The sequence below is a fragment of the Ochlerotatus camptorhynchus genome, unplaced genomic scaffold (genome assembly GCF_037179485.1).
Source record: "Ochlerotatus camptorhynchus isolate MF236.1 unplaced genomic scaffold, CSIRO-AGI_Acam_v1.1 ptg000146l, whole genome shotgun sequence".
Lineage (NCBI taxonomy): Eukaryota > Metazoa > Arthropoda > Insecta > Diptera > Culicidae > Ochlerotatus > Ochlerotatus camptorhynchus.
This window is the reverse complement of record NW_027040636.1, coordinates 280615-304229: the sequence shown is the minus strand read 5'-3', so window position 1 is coordinate 304229 and position 23615 is coordinate 280615. Positions and strand designations below refer to the sequence as shown.

General features: G+C 36.5%; 2 protein-coding genes across 5 annotated transcripts in view; one reads left to right on the top strand and one right to left on the bottom strand.

The window, feature by feature from the left end:
- Window positions 1-19958, top strand: part of LOC135700972 (tyrosine-protein kinase receptor torso-like) — a 152117-nt gene extending 132159 nt beyond the window's left edge. For all 4 annotated transcript variants that reach the window (XM_065221657.1, XM_065221656.1, XM_065221659.1 and 1 more), the window contains 8 exons: window positions 8970-9109; window positions 9266-9518; window positions 14356-14527; window positions 16676-17306; window positions 17361-17455; window positions 19269-19526; window positions 19589-19738; window positions 19796-19958. In XM_065221657.1, the coding sequence (XP_065077729.1) occupies window positions 8970-9109; window positions 9266-9518; window positions 14356-14527; window positions 16676-17306; window positions 17361-17455; window positions 19269-19526; window positions 19589-19738; window positions 19796-19847 (1751 nt within the window). In that variant the 3' untranslated portion in view covers window positions 19848-19958. The remainder of the gene's footprint in view (window positions 1-8969; window positions 9110-9265; window positions 9519-14355; window positions 14528-16675; window positions 17307-17360; window positions 17456-19268; window positions 19527-19588; window positions 19739-19795) is intronic.
- Window positions 19959-20023: 65 nt separating this feature from the next.
- Window positions 20024-22448, bottom strand: LOC135701008 (dolichyl-diphosphooligosaccharide--protein glycosyltransferase subunit 4). Its single transcript, XM_065221712.1, has 3 exons — window positions 22349-22448; window positions 20319-20427; window positions 20024-20203 (listed from the first exon to the last, which is right to left on the bottom strand). The coding sequence occupies exons 2-3, from the start codon at window positions 20417-20419 to the stop codon at window positions 20176-20178; spliced, it is 129 nt and encodes a 42-aa protein (XP_065077784.1). The 5' UTR covers window positions 20420-20427; window positions 22349-22448; the 3' UTR covers window positions 20024-20175.
- Window positions 22449-23615: the final 1167 nt, after the last annotated feature.

Here is a 23615-nt window from a genome sequence, read left to right as displayed (position 1 = left end):
GATGTACGCGTAGTACCAAAAATACCCAAATTTGATAGTTTTTCTGAATCTGAGAGCCGCCATATTCGATTACAAAATAGTGTCAGACATATATTTTCGTCGAACCCGTTCCGTAAATACCCATACAAATTGTAGAGTATATGACAGTTTTTCAGAATCTGAGAGCCACCATGTTGGATTAAACAATGGCGTCGGACATCGATTTTCGGTCTCAAGACGTCATCCCGATTCCGGAAATACCCATATTGAAGGGTATTTGGCAGTATTTCCCACTTTTTCTGAAATCGGAAGCCGCCATCTTGGATTTCAACATGGCGCTGGATATCGATTTTCGGTCTCTAGACGTCATCCCGATTCCGAAAATATACATATTGAAGTATATTTGGCAGTATGTCCCACTTTTTCCGAAATTGGAAGCCGCCATCTTAGATTTCAAGATGGCGCTGGATATCGATATTTGGTCTCGAGACGTCATCCCGATTCCAAAAATATACATATTCAAGTGTATTTGGCAGTATTTCCCACTTTTTCTGAAATCGGAAGCCGCCATCTTGGATTTCAACATGGCGTTGGATATCGATTTTCGGTCCCTAGACGTCATCCCGATTTCGAAAATATACATATTGAAGTATATTTGGCAGTATTTCCCACTTTTTTCTGAAATAGGAAATACCAATATTGAAGGAAATTAACATTATTTCCGGCCTTGTTTTAAATCTAACCTCCGTTTTAGAATGAATGGTTTCTTGTCGTGATCCTCCTTTTTAAATAACCTATATAGACTTTGTCTCAGAGAACAGAATGAGTGACATATGACTAGAATAGATAGTCGCGACTGGATGGATTCTTGATTTTGTCGTGGTGATCTTGTCGTGCGACAAGAAATTGTTGTTTGACGAGAATTTTCCAGGATGACCATTTTATAATGTATCTTGTCGTGCGTCAATGACAAACGCGACAATTCCCATATCTGGTATATATTTTTTCCTTTTCTTTCTTTTCGAAATTTTCCCAAATTTGTTTAAGATTGTGTTGGTGCTGTCATCGTGATTGTATTTGGTGAACTTGTTTCAGTTAAAAACATTCCATTTGTTCCTGCCGGGATGACTTCGATCGTGCGTGATCTATTTTGCGGTTTTAGTTAGAACATAGGAAAAATGATAGGTATACACGCGAGTGCAAGAACATAGTTGAGTCTTGTGGGGGATAAGACATTACGATATATTCCAGGCTACTATTGTAGAAAGTCGTAGCTGATAGATATTGGGCGGAACGCTTCGAAATGTTTGGAAAAAGTAAGGGCGTACACTTGATCCAGATTGAGATACATTATTAACTGCTTTCGAGAATGTAATTTCATTTGAATAGCTTGTTCAACCAGGGATTAAACAATATTCACGTCAGTCTTAGCTTGTTATGATAGCCTGAACATTGAACGTCGCGTAAAAGTGGAACTTAATGAAGGCCTAAGTGCTTTTTCGTAGCTTTAAATTTTCGGAGATCGTCCGTTGAAGTAGCTTGCTTATTGAGCAGAAAAACGTGGTCCCAGGTCCATTCATATAAACAAATTTATGGCCAAATCGCTTGTTTATCGCGTATTTTAAGAAACTTGTCGACTTGACGACGTCATAACACAAGAAAGCAAATTTGCGAAATATGAAGCAAAACAAATCCTAGCTATTTTTGCTTGATTGAATTCTTTTGTAATGGAAACAGGCAAAAACCCACAAACAGGCTGCTTTTTCATGGTAAACAGTGTGATAATTCAATAATCAATAAATTATATTATTCATAAATTTTGGTAAAATACATAAATTCTATATTCCATATTAAATTTCCAAATTTCCTATGCAAGCGCCGATCAAAACAAACGTTATGACGTCACTACAAGGGTGATTGAGATAACGAAAGAAACGAACCGTGCAAAGCGGAAAGAAAAACAAACTGCACCAATACATTCAGGCCTACAATTCTACACCTTGTATAGACCAGGTTGGTCATCGTTGGTCTCGGGTTTGAATGGTTATAACAACTTGAGTAACGGTATGATGTAATAAGATGGGCTCGGTGGCCTTAGAGCAATCGTTTTTGCTTACTGAGCAGAACATCATGAGTGTAACCTCAGGCCCATCCACATTCAAGATTCGTCAATCATTTTATTTGTTAATATGACTACATGTTAATAACAGCAACTCGATGATCAAAAAGGAGCTCGTTTGCCTAGTGGCAAACGTTTTGGCTTACTGAGCAGAAGACCGTGGGTTCAATCTCAAACTCCTTCGCGTTATATGATCGTTAGGATATCAATTCAGTTTATCGTTTACCAAGAGGAACCCTGCTGCAAACCTAACCCTCATTTTCATTTTCATTTTCATTTTATGATGTACAAGGGGGTCAGGGGCCATGTCACCGATGTGAATATTCACACCATCCATAATACACCAGGGAAGGGGAGAGGAGTGAGCAACACAGCATCTTTACCCATGGGGGTTAAAAAAGTTCTGCGAGGTACACTTATGGTGAACCAGCGGCTCAGGGATTGTAGAAAGGAAAAGGGTTGGGTAGGTTTAAAATGCAGAATTAGATGCCGTCACGATTGAATGCGCATGTTTAAACAACGTTGATCCAGGTACCTATCATATAAATTTGCATATAATCTAGTTACGATTATTGTCAATAATACTTACATTTCGATAAAGATGATGCTGCCTACTTTACATGTTATGTGATACTTATCATCACAGAGTCCAACCTTGAATCGCAGACCAGGTCCACTAACAAAACACTCGTTCCGAGAAGGGGCTTATGGTCTTCTTCTTCTTCTTCAGGTTCGCTCACCACCCGGAATGAAGGCTCGGTGCGGTTAGTAATATCAAACATGCCAACAAAAAAGGAAAAACGAAAAAACGAAAAAGAGATGCAACCAGGATTAGTTTTTTAAAGTAATAGTTTCATCTGAATACATTGTACCACTCTGAACCCACACCTAAAGCTATTTTGTGATTATATGGTTACTTTGGTATTCACATGAAATGTTGTGCAAGTACCAGAAGTTCAACAACGCCCAACTATGGACAGCTCAATGTTAATACCATTTACTTTTTGAATCAGCTTACACCAACATGATAATCTATTAAGAAACATCTAATAGCGAATTCGTTTATTATTCAGTTTCAACCTGGATCGGGTATCAAGATTGGGCCTGCTTGTTTTCTGACAAACGTCAGTTTGATCGTTTGTTTTTAAAACCCAGCTCAGGTTGAGGTTCGCACTGACAAAAAGTTTGGTTTCGCACTGATAATAAACGAATTCGCTATAAGAATGTATAGAGATAAAGTTCAAAAATACAGTTTTAACTGATGGTACTTTATAAACGTCAAACTGTCCAATATTGGACCCTGCCAACACACGGCGCCTGTACGGCAATGTGGGCCGTCAGAATGGTTCATCGGTTGCGAAGTGAAGTGCTTCTCAAACTGAAGCGATACATTTCTCAATTTTTCAACGTTATCCTAACGTAAACTTAATATTATCACCCATATGCCCGTCCACGCCCGAAACCCATCCACCACACAAAATCAAATAAAAATGTTTCTGTATGGCAAACACGTCCAGACATAAACGAGAATATGGGTGTATATCTTCACTGTAACAACTACGGGTAATCATCGAAAATACTTGCATTTTACTCAGGCACTTTTGAGCAAAGTGCAATCACTCTCTCATACTCGAAATGTGCCACGACCAAATTGGCACAACGACGCCCTATACGCTCTCTGACCAAAGCGCAGGGAATCCTGCTGCAAACCTAACCCTCTTACCCAAAATCCCAGTGATTCCTCGTGGAAGTGCAGAGGACTCCTCGGCTTCCATCAAAGCGAGTGTCACATCAACACATTCCTACCCATTCTTTTCTTGACCTGCGTTCGGCCGTGGTGGACGTTGGTATTGCCATGTTTTAGATCACCAGTTTTTAAACATTGGGCGTGATCCACAAATTATGTCACGCTAAGTTAGTCAAAAATTTACCCCCTCCCCCCAATGTTACAATGAGTCAGAATATTTCATTCCACACCCCCCCCCCCCCCCCCCACATAATCTGCGTGGCAAAATATAATCCACAATGTTACAGACCCGCTTTATCAAACAATCATTGAGCGACGGGCAATACAAGTCATATGGAACCACTTTGAAGCCGGAAAACGATTTCGGTAACATCTTAAAAATATCAATGGAATTCAATAAAAACATCGAAGGAAAGTGCTGTGGCTCATCTCGAGCTGATCCTTTGAGTCCTTCTGAAGTCTGCGTGATGGATATTGGAGAAGTTGTCGTGTGGAATTATAAGTCCAGCCAAGTCCCTGCTTAATGGAGTCATTCTTCTCTCAACTCTGTTATAGGCACTACGGTCGGGAGCATTGGTCGCAATGAATAATGCATCCAAGTTTAACTACAAAGTGGTGAATGGCTGTTTGAATCACTTTCTTGTATCGTGGATTCTCGTCTGGTCCTCCATCCACAACAATCATCTTAATGGGTTTCATAAAACCACCAAACTTCAAAATTTTCTCGAATGCATCAATTTCCATCAAACGGTTATGTCAACGGCGTGAGAAAATGCAGTAGATGCATGCTTTCCTGATCTGATGGCAACGTATGTAGAAACAGAATATCCTACTGCATCCGATCTTCCAAGACCGTTCCTTTTAATAACGATTCTGGCGTATACTGATGAAATCAGCTTGTGCTTGTTGGTCACTACTTAATCATGATCTGGGAGGGTTACTTTATATTTCACGTGCATTAACATTGGTGATTGTTTGGTGGCAACCGCCAAACCAATTACTACACAAGGGTTTCTTGATATAAAAAAGAAACTTCATCAGGTCCCAACAAAGATGCTACATCCTCAAGTGCTCTTATTGTCGCTGTGCTGAACTTGCCGTCTTGGTGGTCATGATATTTGGCATTGCTTGCCCGTAGTAGTTTAACTGGAACCGTTTTGACATGCCTTTTCCCTTCAGTGCTGTTTCCTCTGCGATAGAACAATAGCAAGTAGATGGTAGATCGGCTGATGGTGCATCTCTTAATGACGTTCAATGCCACATCAAGTGTCTTTATGCTTCTAATGCTTTCATCATGCCGTTTTTCCTGTGCTGTTGATACCGTGAAGAGCAATGTCGCAAATGGTTTTCAACAAATCGGGTTGGACATCTTCAACGCGTGGATGGCCGAGAGTAAGTTGTACTTTCAAATATTTACCTTAAAAAGTTATTGAATAAACGTTATAATATGTTTGCGAGTTTTAACTGCATGCAAATCTTACCCGCTTCAGTAATTTGCTCGAGAAGGTGCTGCTTAGCCTGTTTGGCTTTGGAACGATATTTTTGCTATCGATCTTGTTCTTTTCAAGTTGTTTTATTTTTATTTTCCATCTCCCGCAGCTTCCGGTTCTCATCACCAGTAGTATGTTCGCTTGATGCACGCTCCATCAAAAATTGGATTTGACTGTTCAGATCACTTTTTTCTTCTTTAATCCGATCTTGAATAGGCGCGGGGCGCTTCAATGAACCTGATGATGAAGGTGAGTGTTCTTTAGCATGTTGTTCTCCAGCAACCGCTACCGAAACACTTGATAATTGACCAGACGAGCTCGTATGACCACTATCTGCAACATTCAAGGACTTTCCCCAGAACTGCAATAGCTGACCCTTTTTTCTCATGGCACATCCATTCAACTCCTTTTTTTATACATTTTCTTCCAACACATTTTTGTCCTGCTGCTTCCACGAATTCCAAAACTCGGCCGCTTCGGACTGACACTGCTTCTTTGTCTTCTCTGGAAAAACCTTTACAAACCCATTAATAAGGGAAAGAAACAATTCGTTTCGATTCATTGTAGCTTCGAACTGCTTTCAATGAAGCACGCACTCAAACTGTTATGAATGAAAAGCTGTCAATCACCTATAGAGATTGCTGACGTTTATCGTGCACACACTACGTCACGTTATACGCATACGCAAAATGTTTTCATTGGGAAAAAAAAACTTCATAGCGGAAAATTTTCCCGATGAAAACAAATCACTGACGCAATCATACTTCAGCAATCTCTATGGTGAGGCAGTAGCTCTTCTAAATGTATTAGTGAGCGTGGTAAGTTAGGTAGTTTAGTACCGTATGCATGAAGGTAGTTGTGACGTCACAATCATGATTTTCTGTCTGCAATCAATTGCTGCGTGTGACGTTGACGCATTTCCTCTGCGGAAATGCTTCATAGTCTTGCTATCAAACTATCACGTGCCACTCTTGTTGTATAAATAATATAGGGCAATCATAACAAATTCCGAAGGACTTTTAAATATTTTTTTTATCGGAATAAATTTGAAGTGACGTCACCCCCCTTGTCACGATTTGTCACAATATTTGAAACCTCCTCCCCCCTTATATCGTGCCATAATTTGTGCATGACCCCTTGAGGATGATTACTAGTTCCAAGCATCGTCTATTTGTTCTCTGTGTAATTATAGCTGATCTGGCAACAACAGAGTAGCAACCGTGGGCGGTCAATCATGCTCATAACATAATTGTAATCTCCTGTCTTTTCCTACAGAAAATAATTTTATACTTGTTGAGGTTTACAATACCATTTATCATATTTAAAACAAATCAAAGCACCGCAACATACTTAAAAACAATTGCCGGTAACCGCAAGTCAGTCACATCTGCAATTTTATCAATTTTGAGTTAGGATCAGTATTCAGTTTATCTTTTTATGTGTTTTGAGTCATGTTTTTTCTAAAAAGGTACTTTGTTTAAGATAAGCGAAAAAAAATACCAAGTCAAATTGTCCCCTGTAGTGAAAAATAACCGCAAGCCGTTAGCGGAAACCGTAGTTGACGTATTTTCTGTTATAATCTATCAAGCTATCAAGTACCTACAGCACCACACCAAAATAACATATGACATTCTCTGAAATACGGCACTGACACCGAAGACCGTCACGTATTTACGTATTTTAGTTTTTCTTATAATAAGAGCTGCTAATGTTCTGCTCTTTTCGACATAATTGCTCCATTCCATTTTATTCGTTCAGCAGTTGCGATTTCCCTTTAAATTTATGAAAAAAATCATAGTGGGTTTATTTCTACAAAACACAAAAAAAAATCAAGTCAAAGTGTCTTATCTTAAAAATTTCAGCATAACAGTTCAACCAGCGAGTCTATTTCAAGGTTTATTTCGGAGAAACCAACAATCACAACCTAATAATTAGATCCTTCCAAAATTGCTTCTGGTTCTCGTCAATAATCGGCAAAATTGTGTTGAGTAAGGGTTTCTTTCGGTCCAAATCTATACCACGTAGCGCTCTCAACCGCTTAAGAGGGATTTCGTAGTTGAAGTTACCTTCCGAAATTATCTCAATTTGCTTTTTGAAAATCGATTCTCTGTCCTGAACACTAGAACAAAACTTTTGGAAATAATGTTTCAAAATTAGATATAAGTTCCAAACCCTTTTCGAAGATCACGAAATATAAAAAAAACTCAAAAGCCTATTTAAGCTTTTAAAGAAGGTGTTTGAAAGATGGTAAAATTTTGATCACAAATTCGGAAAAATCTAAGAAACTTGCTAAGCAATTCGAGAATTACCATAATTTCATTTTGGGGTCATACTAGTCCTCGGGAAAATATGTTTGATGATGTTTGGGGGACAAATTTCGACGAAGTAAGATGTATAACTAAAAAGTTTCAAAAATGAAAGCTACAGGTGATGATGTAATTTTCTATATCCTCATTAAAAAACTCGCATTGACTATCTTGTCTTTGTAATATTATTTAACAGATGTTTCCATTTGGCATACTCTCCTGATAAATGGAAAAATGCAAAAGTTGCTCCAATTTTGAAGCTGGATAAAAATCCAGCTGAAGCTTCTAGCTACCGTCCAATAAGTTTGCTTTCGTCAATAAGTAAACTTTTTGAAAAGATAATTTTAAACAGAATGATGCTTCACATCAATACAAACTCAATTTTTGCAGATCGGCAGTTTAGATTTAGCCATGGGCATTCAAGTGGTCATCAACTCTTAAGAGTTACCAATTTAATTCGATCAAACAAATCTGAAGGCTGCTCAACTGGAGTTATAAACATAGAAAAAGCATTCGACAGTGTTTGGCATGACGTTTTGATTGCCAAATTGAAAAGTTGAATTTTCCACTGGCTAAAATGAAAAAAAAAAACAAAAAAACAAAACGAACGACAACCTATTAGAGCAGGAGTTCATCAGATTAACATTCTTGGGGCTATATTGTTTAAAATTTTCACTTCTGAGAGGTTGATTTGCTTCAGGGTTGCCACAAATCGTTGTTCGGCGATGACACAGGCATTTCCGTTAAAAGAAGAAGTCTTCGTGGTATTTGCAGCAGACTGGTCTAGTTGTTGCACTACCAGGAGAAAAGCTCTCCAAAGGATTCATAACAAAGTTCTCAAGATGATTTTGAAGTTGCCTTCCTGGTGCAGTACTACTGAAATATGTACATCGAATTTCGAATGTTGAGACTTTGGAACAAATGTTCAACAAAATAATTAATCATTTCAGGAAAAAATCGCTTCAATCCTCAATTGTAACAATTAATTATATTTAGTTAAATAATTATATTTAGTTAAGATGCAGTTTAGTTTTTACTTTTAAGAGGACAATTATTATACTGATATGCACTGCAGCAGGTATAGAAACTCTGATTTAAATACTGAGTTTCCAAAACAGGAATAATTTCAACACACTTAGACGTATATCACAACAACTAAGGCTGGTAAGTTGCTATAGTAGCTGGAGCACCTAGATTAAAATGAAATGTAATTTTGGAACAAATAAAGAGTTAAAAAAATTAAACAAATGTTTATTTGATAGAACCTACTCCTGTACTTTAAGCATCATGTAACGTTATATCTATAATTAATTGCAATTATTTTACAGATCACTGGAACGGAGGACGACTGGCTGTTATCATTCTAACTCCTGTACTCACGATTGGGTTGATGAAAATATTCATCTCACTAATATGTAAACGAAGAGCCAAGGTGAAGAGATACGAACAGAGATGTGAATATTTCAAGGTAAGATAAAGATGGTACAGTATTAAACTACCCATAAACGCATAACAGTCCATTTGAATACGAAATCATGCAAAGATTTAACGGCTATGCTTTTATGGGCAGTGAAGCAGCACGATGCAATTTATTTACATTTGCCGCCTTCATTCGCACCTATAGGAATTGGAACAGAAAGCACCTGTTGACCCGGGTACCGGGTTTGATATCAAGGTAAAAGGAATTCAAGAAATTTTGCATCCCACCACATTTCCTAGCGAATTGATTGCGCCAATTGACGACGAAATGGAAATTAGCATAGATCAAATCAGACTGCTTGATATGTTGGGAGAAGGTGCCTTCGGAAGGGTTCGGAAAGGAATATTGCTTCATCCAGTTGGAACGTACACTGAAGTTGCCGTTAAGATGTTAAAGGGTATACGCTATGTCTGAAGGCACTTATTATGAGAGTTGCATGTTCCTCAATTTTTTTTCATCACAGGAACTTGGTATTCATCTTGAAAGTCAAACCTGGGAAGGTTTTAAAATATCTCATCTTAGATTTTCCGAGAAAAAGTGTTTTGAAGTTTACATAACCATTGTTCGACGTGTATAATGGAAACTGGCACTAACTGGTAAAGATTTGTGATTTTTAGGGGTCGCGCAAAAGGTTTGATGAAGATTATTGCGAATTGCCATTGGAAATTTAAAAATTTCAGTAATATCTTTACTTATCAGCAGTGCTGCAAAACTCAATATCAATACCTAAAAACTGCTGATTTTCACTAGCCACCTGACGTCACTATCAATTCATACAGTCAGAATATCAATATCATTAGTTTTAATGTCGGCTCGCAAATGACATTGACATCGTAAAATGACTACTGTTATTCAAAGTTTTGTCTCAATTTTTTCTTATATACGCCAACTAATCGAGTTTCGATCTTAAGAAAACTCATCAGTTATATTAAAACAATGCAACGGTTATACAAAAAAGTTGATTTATTGAGATTAAAGTAAGATATTCAACTTTTCCCTAGTGATATTCATATGGATAGAAATGTCAAAGCCGTACCCCCTGATATCATGCTTACTACGGATATCAGTGTCGGAAGTGAAATTCAATACTAGACCAATATCTTACATCAATTGACATTGTTCACAGTACGCGGCACTGCTTATCAGACTTTAGTTACTTCATGCGTAAAGATGACGATTACAAAATTGAGCGAGATAGGATTAATGTCCCTAATGTTGAGCCCATACGTAGATTTTAAAGGAAAGCATTTTATGAAAAAATTCACTTGCAACCAAACATATTCATTTGTAATATTGTCCAGATGACGCATTGTTCTAAGAAAATTTGAAGAACAGGAGATTTTTATCGATGGGCCCAATCTTTAGATCCATAGGCTAACATTGCAGCCATTTCCCATATTTAATGAATGGCAATATCAGATGTATGGTGAACATTTATGATAGATGAAGAGGACATGAAGGTATAAAATTGATAGTTCCGTGTAGAGATGAACTAGCCTAAGGCTAAAAATCTCTTTAATAAAGAATTAAAAAATGATAGTTCCGGGCTAAATGAGCAAAGGACAATTTTTGATGATGGTATGAATCGAATGACTGTTTATTTTGCCAAACTATCTATTTGATAGGCTTGAAGCGGCAGCGTGATGATTCCACTACAAAGAGTGGAAAAAATAAACGGTAGCACGATTTGCTCATATACAGCAATATAGTTCTATCGATGTGTCGTCCGTAAGCATGTAGTCCAGCGCTACCCAACGAGCGGCCTGCGGGCCGGACGTGTCTGTTGATTTCAGCAGATTTTGTTTATCAATTTGAGCCCAGAATTAATGAGAAATAAACAAAATGCAGCTTGAAACAGCCATTTCAAAAGCAAGTTTAGATATAGACCTGATCTAGTCGATGGTTTTGAATTACAACTCTGTGATACCTACCTATTGTGCTCTCTCTCTCGTCATGAACAACGTAGCTATCTCAGAGAGGCTATGACGAGAGAGCGCACAATAGGTAGGTGGAAATGGTGTAAAACGCACCACCATGGTATTTCGCATTAGATTACATTTTGATGTGGGTTTTGCCCCCAATTAGGCTCACAGCATAAAAATGTTGTCATATCACACCGTTTTCAGCATACATTGGTTGGTTTCGGTACTACAATTTTTAGTTCAAATCTCTCCCCGGACAAGTCACGAATGACCTAAAATGCGTTAAATAAAACAAATAAACAATAATCGTTAGTCTAACGACAGATGAACCTAAGATGTTAACAGCAGATCTTGAAGATAAGCTGCTTTCATTTAAAAAAAAAACTCTTGACTGCATAATGAAGGCACAATATGATATCAGCCTTATGTGTCGACAATTGAAATCAAAATGTCTTTTATTATGATAGGAACTGCAAACTTTAATATCGATTTGCTTTCATTTAGTTGACCCACTTTGGTCGGGATGCGTCCCTTTGCACAGTGTTGCTTTTTGCCATTTTCGTGCGCTTTTTTAATAGCTTCTCAAACATTGATTTTAGGGTTATAGTTTATTCAAAAATGTGTTAGCATATGTTAAGCCGCTTCTTTTGATGTAGCCGGTGGTGATTAATCCACCTAAAAGTGAGATCAAAAAAATATGTTTTTATCTGATTCAGATAGAGACTTAACGTCTTCAATAAAGTTGTAACAAATGTTATTTTAAGTAACTTTGCTAAACACCCGAAATTTTTAGCACTTATAAATTGCGAGATATGTATCAATTTTCGTGAAAGGCCCCTTCACGGTGAAAACTTGTCACTTGTCGTCACGGTGAAGTGATTCCCATTTGATTTGTACGGCAATCACGGCTCTTATTATGAGTATCACTTCCTTATCACCGTGTCGTGACACCCGTAATAAGGCCCTAAATCATGTTTTTTAGTATAACTGATTTTCTAGACATTCTACAATTTTGGTTTCTTCTACAACTATATTTTGCAATTGTAAACACATGCTTTTGCTGAACATTTTCTCTTGAAACAAAAAAGTTATTCTTAAATAATCGATATTTTTAGGGATATTTGCTCCTTAAATAACTATTTCCGGCGCAAATTGGCGAAGAAATCTAGTTAAGATTCTGAATCTATATTTATTTTACTGTCGAAAAGTTATAAAAACATGTGTCAGCACGCATCTTTTAGGTGTTTTTTTTTATAACTAAAAAACTCCTGCAAATGTCTAATTTTTGAATACATATTTTATTTTTAAGAGATAGCATGTTGCAATGTTCAGCAAAAATATGTATTTTTGCATGCCAAACAACTTTGCAGAATATGTTAAAAATATTGTAAATCTAGGAAAAAGTTATACTTAAAACAACGAACTGTCCGAACAATAAAAAAATCGTCCCATGCTCTAAAATCTATCCCAAGACGCATTCAAATTTTGTTTAAGGTCCATGAAAAGAAAAGTTGTCTAGGTCCCAGAATAATGTTCTTTTTTATTAAAATACTCATGGCTAACTTAGATCTACATTTAATTCTAGACTATATTTCTTCCCGTTGCTAAGCGCATCGCTTTATCTATATGCTAGATCTTTAAAATTGATTGTTCTAATATTATTAAAATTTGTCTAAATCCTCTTATTTGAACATTTTTCTTTGAGCCTCAATATCAAAAAATGTATGGAATCCTTAAACGATAAGTTTATTTTTTTAGAAACATGAAAAATGCGCACGATAGGTTGGTGAGTTTATAAAACTTCTCGAAGTGGCAATCGCAATCAACGGAAGATTGGAAAGATATTTTTCCGATCAATATATGTCACTATTGGTCACTAGTATATCACATACCCACTACCAGCCGTGAAAACGTCATTTACCGGAATATCTCACCTTCTATAGAGTACACCGTGCTGCAGGTGAGCTACATTGCATTGGATATATTGAGTATGGGGCGAAAACAAAAAAAGTAGGCGCAATAATTGAAACAAATAACCGTTTAAGATGTGGCGTTTATTTGCATGTAAGGTAAACGCTCCTATAGTTGCGGTAAGTTAGAAGCGTTAGGTTCCTATACTTGTGTATTGAGTCTCCATGCACAACTATAGGAACCTAATGCTTCTAACGTACCGCAACTATAGGAGCGTTTCCCCTATCAATCTTTTTTTTTTCGCTCAAAACACATCCATTATATAACTAATTTCGCAGTTCCGAACAAATAATTGATACCACTGGTGTAAAAAAATAGGGTGGCGAATTATAATGCTTTTACCTTATTTGTATCTCTCTACAATTGTTATCACACAAACCATAGCAAACACAAGTTTGTTAGTCATTACCATAGCAACAAAATATTAAATTTTGATTGACAACTAGGGTAAACGCTCCTATAGTTGCGGTACGTTAGAAGCGTTAGATTCCTATAATTGTGTATTGAGTCTCCATGCACAACTATAGGAACATAACACTTCTAACGTACCGCAACTATAGGAGCGTTTCCCCTAGAACCAAATTTAGAGCGATATAACCGAAGTTTTAAAATCTCCCATAGTAATTAAAAAAAAACTTATCATACAAACTGCAAGCCCCTTTAACTTCACCAAACTCTCGTAGATTTTTTTTTTCGATTTTGAAATGATCATGGGGTTTGGTACACTTGTATGTTTTCTCTATCCAGCGTTTCGGTCCTCACTAGACTTTTTCAAGGATTTAATTCCGAATATTGTGTTGCTATGGCTTACAATCACAATTATAGGAAGATATAAATGCAATAAATCGTAGAACAGGTCAACTTATCTGCTAAATATTTGTTTGTTTACTTCACCAATTTATAACAAAAATAATCTCTTTGACAGCATTTGGCAACCAAAGTTAAAGCGATATTGGTGAGATTTTTAAAGTTCCCATAGTAATTTACAAAATACTGCATCTATCCTTTTGCGCCCACCCTAAAATATCACGAAACTTCACCATTATTTAAACAGGTTTATATTTTAGGGTTATGAATCGAACTGGAGGGTGGCTTCCATGTTTGCAAACATTATACACGTCGAACAACGGTTATGTAAACTTCAAAACACTTTTTATCAAAAAATCCTAGATGAAATGATTTAAAACATTCACAAGTTAGATAGTTACTCTGTACTAGTTACAGAGGTACATGCAACTTGAATAATATGTACCTTCAGACATAGCGTGGGTTAAGTCAATAAACAACGGAGCACATCGATGCGAACGATCAAACTAAATGTGATGTATGATTATTTCACAGAATTCCCAAGCTTGGAGGATATCAAAGAGTTCCGACGTGAGATTGATGTGATGAAGTCGGTAGGAATACATCCAAACATTGTGTGCATCGTCGGTCACTATACGAAGAATATCAACGAATTGATGCTCCTGACGGAGTACTGCAGCGAGGGCAATCTATTGAATTACTTACGGTTAGTGCTTTTTTGTCTAAAACGTCTAGATCTCGAATCGTGTAGTTTTTTTTTTTTTTTTTTTTTTTTTTGTCAAAACTCGACTTTTTTTCCTTGATTTGTTTTCCGTCGATCTTGTTTTGCGTACTGAAAACAAATGCTGCCGACGCCAGGAATGCAACTCCCATACCTGGACCCTACCTATCGACCCATCAACTCATGGACCGGGGACCAACGGCTTCACTTCCCTTCCGAAGGTTAACGTGATTAGAGGTTTTATGCCTCCGAAAATCCCGACGGCGCCGACTGGGATTAAACCCAAGCTCTTTTGGAGTGAGAGGCAATCACGCTTATCACGGCACCACCGGTGCCGCTAAAAATTGACATTTGTCGATATTAGAAAAAAAAAAAAAAAAAAAAAAAACAATATATACTGATATACATCAGATCTTGTGATGTGTTATGCATTTTTAAGTCACTTGGCATTTTTTTTCGAGAAGAGCAGTTCCAGGCCAATTGGAGAAACATTGAATTTTTATCACAAACTTCTCTGATTTCCTGAAGCTTTGCATAATGGTTTGTTATGGACAGTCATGCACATTTGTACTGAAATTTGACCTTTTTGAATCTTGTTTTTTTTTTTAAATGACATATTTTACATTTTCAGGATATCGACTCAACGAAGAAAACTAAATTCCCTGATTTTCCAGTCGTTTTTCAGAAAAAATCCAGGTATTGAAAACCATTCACAATTGTCTAAATTCACAGTTTTATTCAGGTAATCAGTTAAAATAGTAACCATAGAAGAATGTGTTACTTTTCTATTATAATCACTTTAACGCTCTTGGGTCATTCGTGACTTGTCCGGGGGTGAGATTTGAACTCGTGACTTTGGCGTGAGCGGTATGGATGCTAACCACTACGCCGGGGTCGCCCCCATATGTTACTTTTAATGATAACGATATGTGAATGAAACTGCAATCATTTTATATCAATCAGCTTGCTTTATTTTAATCTACAAGAACTGAAAGATAAAATTATCATAAATGATATTTTCGTATATGAAACACTTATCTTTAATCCAGTTTTAACATATATTCCCGGTGCACACGTCAATGCCCATCCCATCTCCTTGGAAATTTGTTCTGGATAACACGTTTAACCAAACGCTAGATCACAACAGCATACCTACGGTGGGAAATTGTTCACAAGCACTTAAAAAGAAAACAAAATATTTTTCCGTACAACTTTGTCTCAGACGTCATTTCGATTTCAATAGACGTTTCCGTGCTACGATTTATTAAAAAAAATGTTAAATACGCCTTTTTATGCATGATACAAAATGGCCAAATTTTATTACTAATGGGAATGATTGACCATTATAAACAATTATGCGAAGTTTCATCTGAGAAGGTCGAATCAAATCATTTGGTGTGAAAATGCTCAAAATTGAAATTTCATGTAGGCTTCGGCACTTCTTTACCTATTATCGTTAGGAGAAAAATGAAATTCTTGAGTGCTGATTTTTTTGCATGCAGTCTCATCATATTTAAGAGCATCGTTTTGCAAAAAAAAAGAACACTCTAAGACTCCATTTACCTGAAATTGACGATAATAGGTAAAACAAGATGGTAAATCCTGATGAATCCTGATCCTGAAGGTGGTAAAGCCGTCATTTCCCCCCTTTTTTCGGTTTTCAAAAAATTCAAACTTTGACGATTTTGTGGCACCCCTAAATTATATCCAATTGATTACCGTAAGCTGCAAGTTTTGATCTCACAACTACTGACAACATGGCGTCTTTTTAATTTTTCTGAAAAAGTTACACACGAAGTCCACCAAGCACTGAATTGAATTGGTAGTTGATAAATATCAAACCTCAGAGGTTTCATACTTCGATTCAAAAGCAAAGATGATTCAGTGGTTTATAAGTAGATTTCCTATGGTTGTTTAGCGAACCTCCTAAAGTTCAAGTTTACTGATTGTAAACTGATGATTTTTACTGATCTTATGTGGCTCACTGTAGTTTAGTGTAGTGTAGTAACTTAATGTATATTTGGGAAAAATCCGTTTAAACCATAAAGAACAATATGTATTAATGTTAAACATAAAATAAACATCAATCTTACATTTTTCAAATGCAAAATTATTTTTTAAATCCTCTTATAGATACGAATGGCACAAAATATTACGCAATAGGAATCGTTCGGTTTTTATTGTGCAACAGAAGCTGAACTCTATTGCAGAGTCAGATGGAAACTTCGAAGCGTGCCGTTCACCAGGCCTGGAATGTAACAAAAAACCTGAAAATGTTTTTAATTTCGACGCTCCCTTCATACACGAAAAGAAATCTCTAGCATATAAGAATATTTCTGACCATAGTACAACGCAGCAAATATCGGATACACCGATTACTAAAATAACAGAAAACCGACTGTACCCACTACTGAACGATAACCTAAATGATAACATTGGCCTTTACTTGGATACCGATATGAACAGCTTTGATGACAGTACAAACATTTGCACCAATGCGTGTAAATGCAACGTTGAAATACTTCAATCGAGCAGTCCGGAAGCGGATAAATGGAAAGCGAAGACATCATGCAGCATACAGATTTCCGGTTGTGAATGCAACGTAAACGATACCAAAAACTATGGGAAGCATCAATTGTTTGATTTTGTTGATAATCAATGCTACCACGAAGATCTCAGCAATGAAAACCGAAATCAAAGCGCGGAATGCATCGTCACAAGCAGTCAACTGATAGAGTTTGCTAAACAGATTGCCGTTGGAATGGTAAGAATTTACAGGAATTATTTGTTTCAATTTTACATTGCCCTTTACTTGTAGGAATATCTTGCCCGTAACAAGGTGGTTCATCGTGACTTAGCAGCAAGAAATGTGTTGGTCTGTTCGAACAAAGTGGTCAAAATTTCGGACTTTGGGTAAGTTTTAACCGCACCTGATATGATAGAGCTTTGGCCAGGTACCATCTTCAAATACGTTAAAAAATAATGATGGCGGCAATAGAGATCTCCAAGCGCAATCTCACGAACACTAAAATCCAGCATCCATATATAAAAATGAAAAAGAAGAAGAACCAAAAAGGAATCGCGATATCACAACTACTTAAAAAGGTAGCGCGCGGTCTCACGCACACTTTTGTGCATCTGGAGAACTCTATAGGATTTTTTAACAAGCTACTAGACATGTTACTATCTCTCAAATGTTTAACCGTTATGTGCGTGACAGGATATTTAGCTCCCATTTGAATAATGCGGGGAAGAAAAAAGCACATCAGAGTTAAAATAATAAAAAAAGATGAAATTCTCGCGTCACTTTTCAAATAGACAAATGTAATCAAATCAAGTTACTCGATACAATGTATTGCTCTTCTGTTATTGTATGTGATACAAAAACACCCATCCAAATTAATTTTCATTTATTTAAGATAATCATAGGTCAGCAATTGCCCAATGTACATTTTGACAAGATTGGTGCTCATTTTCTAAAGGCGGGGCATGGAAAGGTTAGGTACTCCATTCTGAAATCTATGAAAGGGAATCTAGTATAATGTAGAACAAAACATCCAATGTAACACTCATTGTTTTTGTCTTTGAGAAAAATCGTCCAATGTAACATATCCGATGTACAACTTGACTAGTCAAAACGCCCTATGTGTTTTTTTTCTATATTGTATCGTGAAATTCAAAGTAAAATTGTGATTTTACCGTTTCTATTGAATTTTCAACGTTATTATTCACTGACTACATTAAAAATGGTATTGCAAAATGTATTGTTTCTAAACAGTTAAAATATTAATGTATCGAACTTCAGGCTTTCTAAAAATGGCGAATATGTTACATTGGTCTATTTGGAAAGTGATGCGAGATTTCAATAATCCTGCAACACTGTTTAGTAACGTGTTATCTCCGTTTTACCAGAGTCGATGTTATAATAAGAGGCCCGCCAAGAGTGCAGCCAGAAGTACCAATCGAACTGTCAAGCGGGGTACCAAACAAGCAAAGTAAATTAACATTATTGTTCCCACAGCCAGTGAACTACAAGTATTGCATTCATTACTTGTGGGGAAGGTGTTGCCCGATAAAGGAGATGTGGGCCGTCAGTGCATCCGAACACACCCCTGCATCGCTAGAGTGACAGCGGACGGATTCTCGTCAAATCTCTGTCGTTGATTTGTAAATGAAGAGGAACTAAAAAGGGAATTGGTCAACATGGTTCGGCCAGCGCAATCGCCAGATGTAAATCCCTTCGAGTTGCTCTGGGATGAGCTGGATCGGGCCACTCGCAAAATGAGACCGCATAATCATGAACACCTTTAGGACGGTGTTGGCGACAAATACATGATGATGCTATACACTAAGAAAAAATCGATGTTTGTTTCTATGTGTCTCACACATGATCACATGATGTGACAATGTGATAAACAAATGATATATATGTGTCGGACACATGATGTTGTGTCATGTGATGTTGAAAACATAATCTACGTTACCAATTGCTGTTAAAACGCTGTCCAGACTGGAGAGTTATAACATGTTATAACGGTTGTCAAATAATTGCAACACAGAAACCACCATCAAGATAGCGCTATAACATGTTATAACTCTGTAGTCTGAACGTAGCATAAGACATGATAAAAAAGAATTCTTATCTATAAATAGATCACTGGGCGTTAATGGGTTAATACTTGTGCGATTTCTATTATTAGGTATTAATACTTATTTCTTTCCACAGACTAAGCCGTGATATATACCAAGAAAACCTTTACCGCAAGACCGGGACGGGTAAGCTTCCGATCAAATGGCTAGCATTAGAATCGCTAAGCCATCAAGTGTATACATCCCAAAGTGATGTTTGGTCATACGGGATTTTACTCTACGAAATTTTCACCCTCGGTGGCAATCCTTACCCTTTGCTATCAACAAGTGACTTGATCATGGAGCTCAAACGAGGATATCGCATGGAAAAACCCGACAGTTGCAGTAAGGAGTTGTAAGCATAATTGTTGGTCGTCTATAACATATTTAGCATCCTAATTTATCGTTTCTCAATAGGTATGACCTTATGCTGAGTTGTTGGAGTGCACTGCCCATCGATAGGCCTACCTTCGTTACTATACAAAACCGACTGGACGAATTGATGCATCTAAGCACAAAGAGCAATAAGGAAATGATCCATTTGGATGCTATCATTGATATTCAAAGGTGGTTAGAGCTGTTGTCCCTAAATTGAGCAAATTATCATCCTTGGTGTCATTTCAGTACAAAGACAACATCGAGCGAACACTCATACTTAAAACCGGTGGAGTATTAAGATGACCTGAAGGCGTACAAGCTAGCCCACGGTAGTACGGTATATTTTTAAATTGATGTGTACAAGTAAAAGAATGGATGTTATATTTTACGAGATGATTCTACATTAATACATATTTTTCAATAAGGAGCTAGTCATCGTCTGACCGCGAAAGAAATTCCTTGAAACATTTGAGGTACATTTATAATTTTGCAATTTTCAGTATTTATTCAAGACGCTATCCATACTTACATGCTAAGACTTTCCTGATAAAATTCTGCTTTTATGTGGAAAAGGGTATGTTGTGGTTGTAGATTTATAATTAATGCTTGAGGCAACCAGCAGATCTTCATTTATGCTTCGCAAGACCAGTGCTTCTGTGAATAAAAAAAGTCAATCATTTAGTTCAATGATTCAATTGCTTCAGGTTTGCAATTATCTATAGAAATTTACTACACCTCCAACATAATTTTGAACGAAAATAAAACTTACCTTCCCATGTTTGCATTTATGTAATGATATCCTACGACCAGAAGGAAGAGGAACACTCCAAGAACATTGCAGAATACGGCTAGTTGAACATCGGAAATCATGTTGCTTGCTAAAATTTACGATAATTTGAGATGAATTACCGTGTATACATAAATAAGATATACACGGTATACAGGTAAACATAAATATTTGTATAAGATGTTTTTTATTGGATTTACTTTGTATAATATGTTTTTTATTTGAAAATTACTACTTTATATGCATTATTTGTTATTCATAAGATTACAAGAAAGCCATACATTCTAAGATAATACCCGGAAAACTATTCACCGGATATCAATTTCGCGGTCGACCACTTACCGGAATATTATTATTATCCGGAATGTACCGTTAACCGGAAAATAATTTACCAGGAAGCATCATTTTGCAGATTTGTTAGTGGTAGTACAGTTCGGACTCGATTATCGGTAATTTTTTATTGAGTCAATGACATATCAATTACTTTAAAACAGTTCGGAAACTATATTGGCCCGTTCAACGACAACAATTTTTTAAGTTTAAATTTTTTTCAATATTTATAAACATTTTATATTTTTAAATGTTGTTCCTAAACTAACTTTTGCTCTTTTATTCATTTTAAATATGTTTTTACGAAGAATCAATGTATTTACAATAAGATACAATAAAAGTAAGAAAATTAAGAAAGAGAAAAATTAGCATTTGGCGTCAGATTATCAGCTTTAATAGCATACTGTTGTCAGTTGCGTTGAATTATTTTCCCTGAAACGGCGATAACATCAAGTAGATGACCCATCTTGCCCACTCCGGTGGCAGAAAAGTCATTCACCAAAATTTTGCTTGAAGCCAAAGTTGTTGGTTCTTTGGCTCGATTATCTGCCAATCTAAGGCAGCTGGATGCAAACATTGAGAAATTATGCTCCGTCCACATATATGTTTGATTTCTTGCGCGGTAAAATAATCGTGGTAAATGTTCAACAAGCGCGTACATGTAGGAATTAAATATTTATTATATTAATTTATAAATTAGGAAAAAAATCAAGTTTCATTAATCAATTCACATAAGATTTTTTTAATGCATACGTGTCGTCAATGCACATATAAACATAGCATAAAAACTGTATGCTACAGTGCTGACACCACCAATGGTGGTGGCTTCAGTAACCCTCCTTCTTGGCAGAGGATTGATCTTGCCCCACCCTAATAAAAAATACCATTCCAGAACGATAAACTAAATGATATATCGATTCCACAAATGGATTGGATGATATCCTGAACATGTCGTTAAACCAACATACCATACACATTTTGTTAGGATACACTACCCTACCTATTATCGTATGATCTTATAGAGAATCCATCCGTCTTTGAAAAATAAGCGGTTCTTTATCTGAAGAGTTCTAAATTGTCAAAGAACAGCCTATTTTTTAAAGAAGGGTGTATTCTCTAGAAGAGCGTACGTTTGAATATTGAAATCTTTTTTATTTATGTATTTAATGAATAGGAAAAAACCCCAAATTTTCCTCCTTTTCTGGCCAATTTATCATAGTATGCCAAAGGACATAAAGTATTGAAAATGATTGAAAGTACTGCTTTCAAAGAATATGAGTGGGGTACAAGTGTTCAAGTAATATATCGCCGAAAGCGAGTTCTACAGAAAAAGTAAGAGAAACTCAAGCAACCATATCATTTGATTCTGGAAAATAGTGCTTCCGGGAACATTTTCCGGAAAACGCTTCTTTTCGGTTAATGATAATCTACCGCTAAATAAATTGATTGACAGTGAAAGGTTTTCCGGGCAATGTAGAATCAAAGCCATGTTCATTTATGATTTGCCAGTAGTTATACATTACTATTTACGAATACGATACTTTTTCAATGTACTTCGTGTAAGCCGGTTGAAGGTACACGTCATAAGAAAACTTGTGTTGAGTATCATGAATTTTCGAACAGCATAATCAGTAACAGTATGCTGTTTCTGTTTAAGTTACCCAGGTACTCTAGTTACTTACTTGGTTGTTGAGAATTGCTTCCAAACTATCAAAAAATACGGAAAATAGTAATTTTAAGCAAAACTGTATGAACAAGTTGCTAAGAACAGACACTGACGGATGACATGTAATCAAAACATGTTAACGTCATCTTTAAATACGAAACGTCATACACATTCAGCTGCGTAAACATTTAAGATTTTGCTCTTTCCTCGTTAAGGCCATGGTTGATATATACATGGTGATACAGCTTTGTCACTATATGGGCGAGGTGATCGCGGGGTGGAAAAGTGCGGTTTTAAAGCAAATTGTGAACAAACTCGGTCACTGCCCCATACAAAAATCCAACACGGCTGAATCATGAGTTTGACACATTAGAACACCTATATGTAGTCACCTTGGTTAAGGCTATAGTCACTATATTCATAAATAGTCTGGCGGAGATAATGACGGAGCCGTCGCCGGCGGTGTAGGTAAGCGTGACTACTTTCTCATCCCAAAGGGTCTGGGTTCAATCCCAGCCGAGGTCGGTTAAATTTTTTTGAGGCATAAAAATCTCTGGTCACGTCTTCCTTCGGAACCCGCATAAACGCGAACCATAAATTGACCTTACCTAAAATGGTTAAAAATTGTTTATAATCCCTGCTAAACTTTAACTGAAATGGTTATGGAACTTTACATGAACGTTTAATGATAAAGTTTCAACCTTATGTATTATGGTTTTTTGGAACTGGACCTTACAAATAATGGGTTGTTAAGAACCATTACCGTTCCAAATTCTTGTTTTCTCCATACATTTTCGGAAAGAGAACTATATTAGAACCTTTTAACTTATGGTTTGAGAACTTTAATGGTAATGGTTATGGTAGGCAGTAAGGTCCACGAATGGTTTTGTAACATCGATCAACTTTATGTGGAATATATCGCGAATTGGTTGCCTGTAATTTACTGATTACCAATTCACGATATATTCCACGTAAAGTTGAGCGATAATACAAAACCATTAATGGACCTTACTGACTACCATAACCATTACCATTAATGTTCTCAAATCATAAGTAAAAACGTTCTTATATAGTTCTCTTTCTGAAAATGTATGGAGAAAACAAGAATTTGGAATGGTAATGGTTCTTAACAACCCATTATTTGTAAGGTCCAGTTCTAAAAAACCATAATACATAAGGTTGAAACTTTATCATTAAACGTTCATGTAAAGTTCCATAACCATTTCAGTTAAAGTTTAGCAGGGATTATAAACAATTTTTAACCATTTTAGGTAAGGTCAATT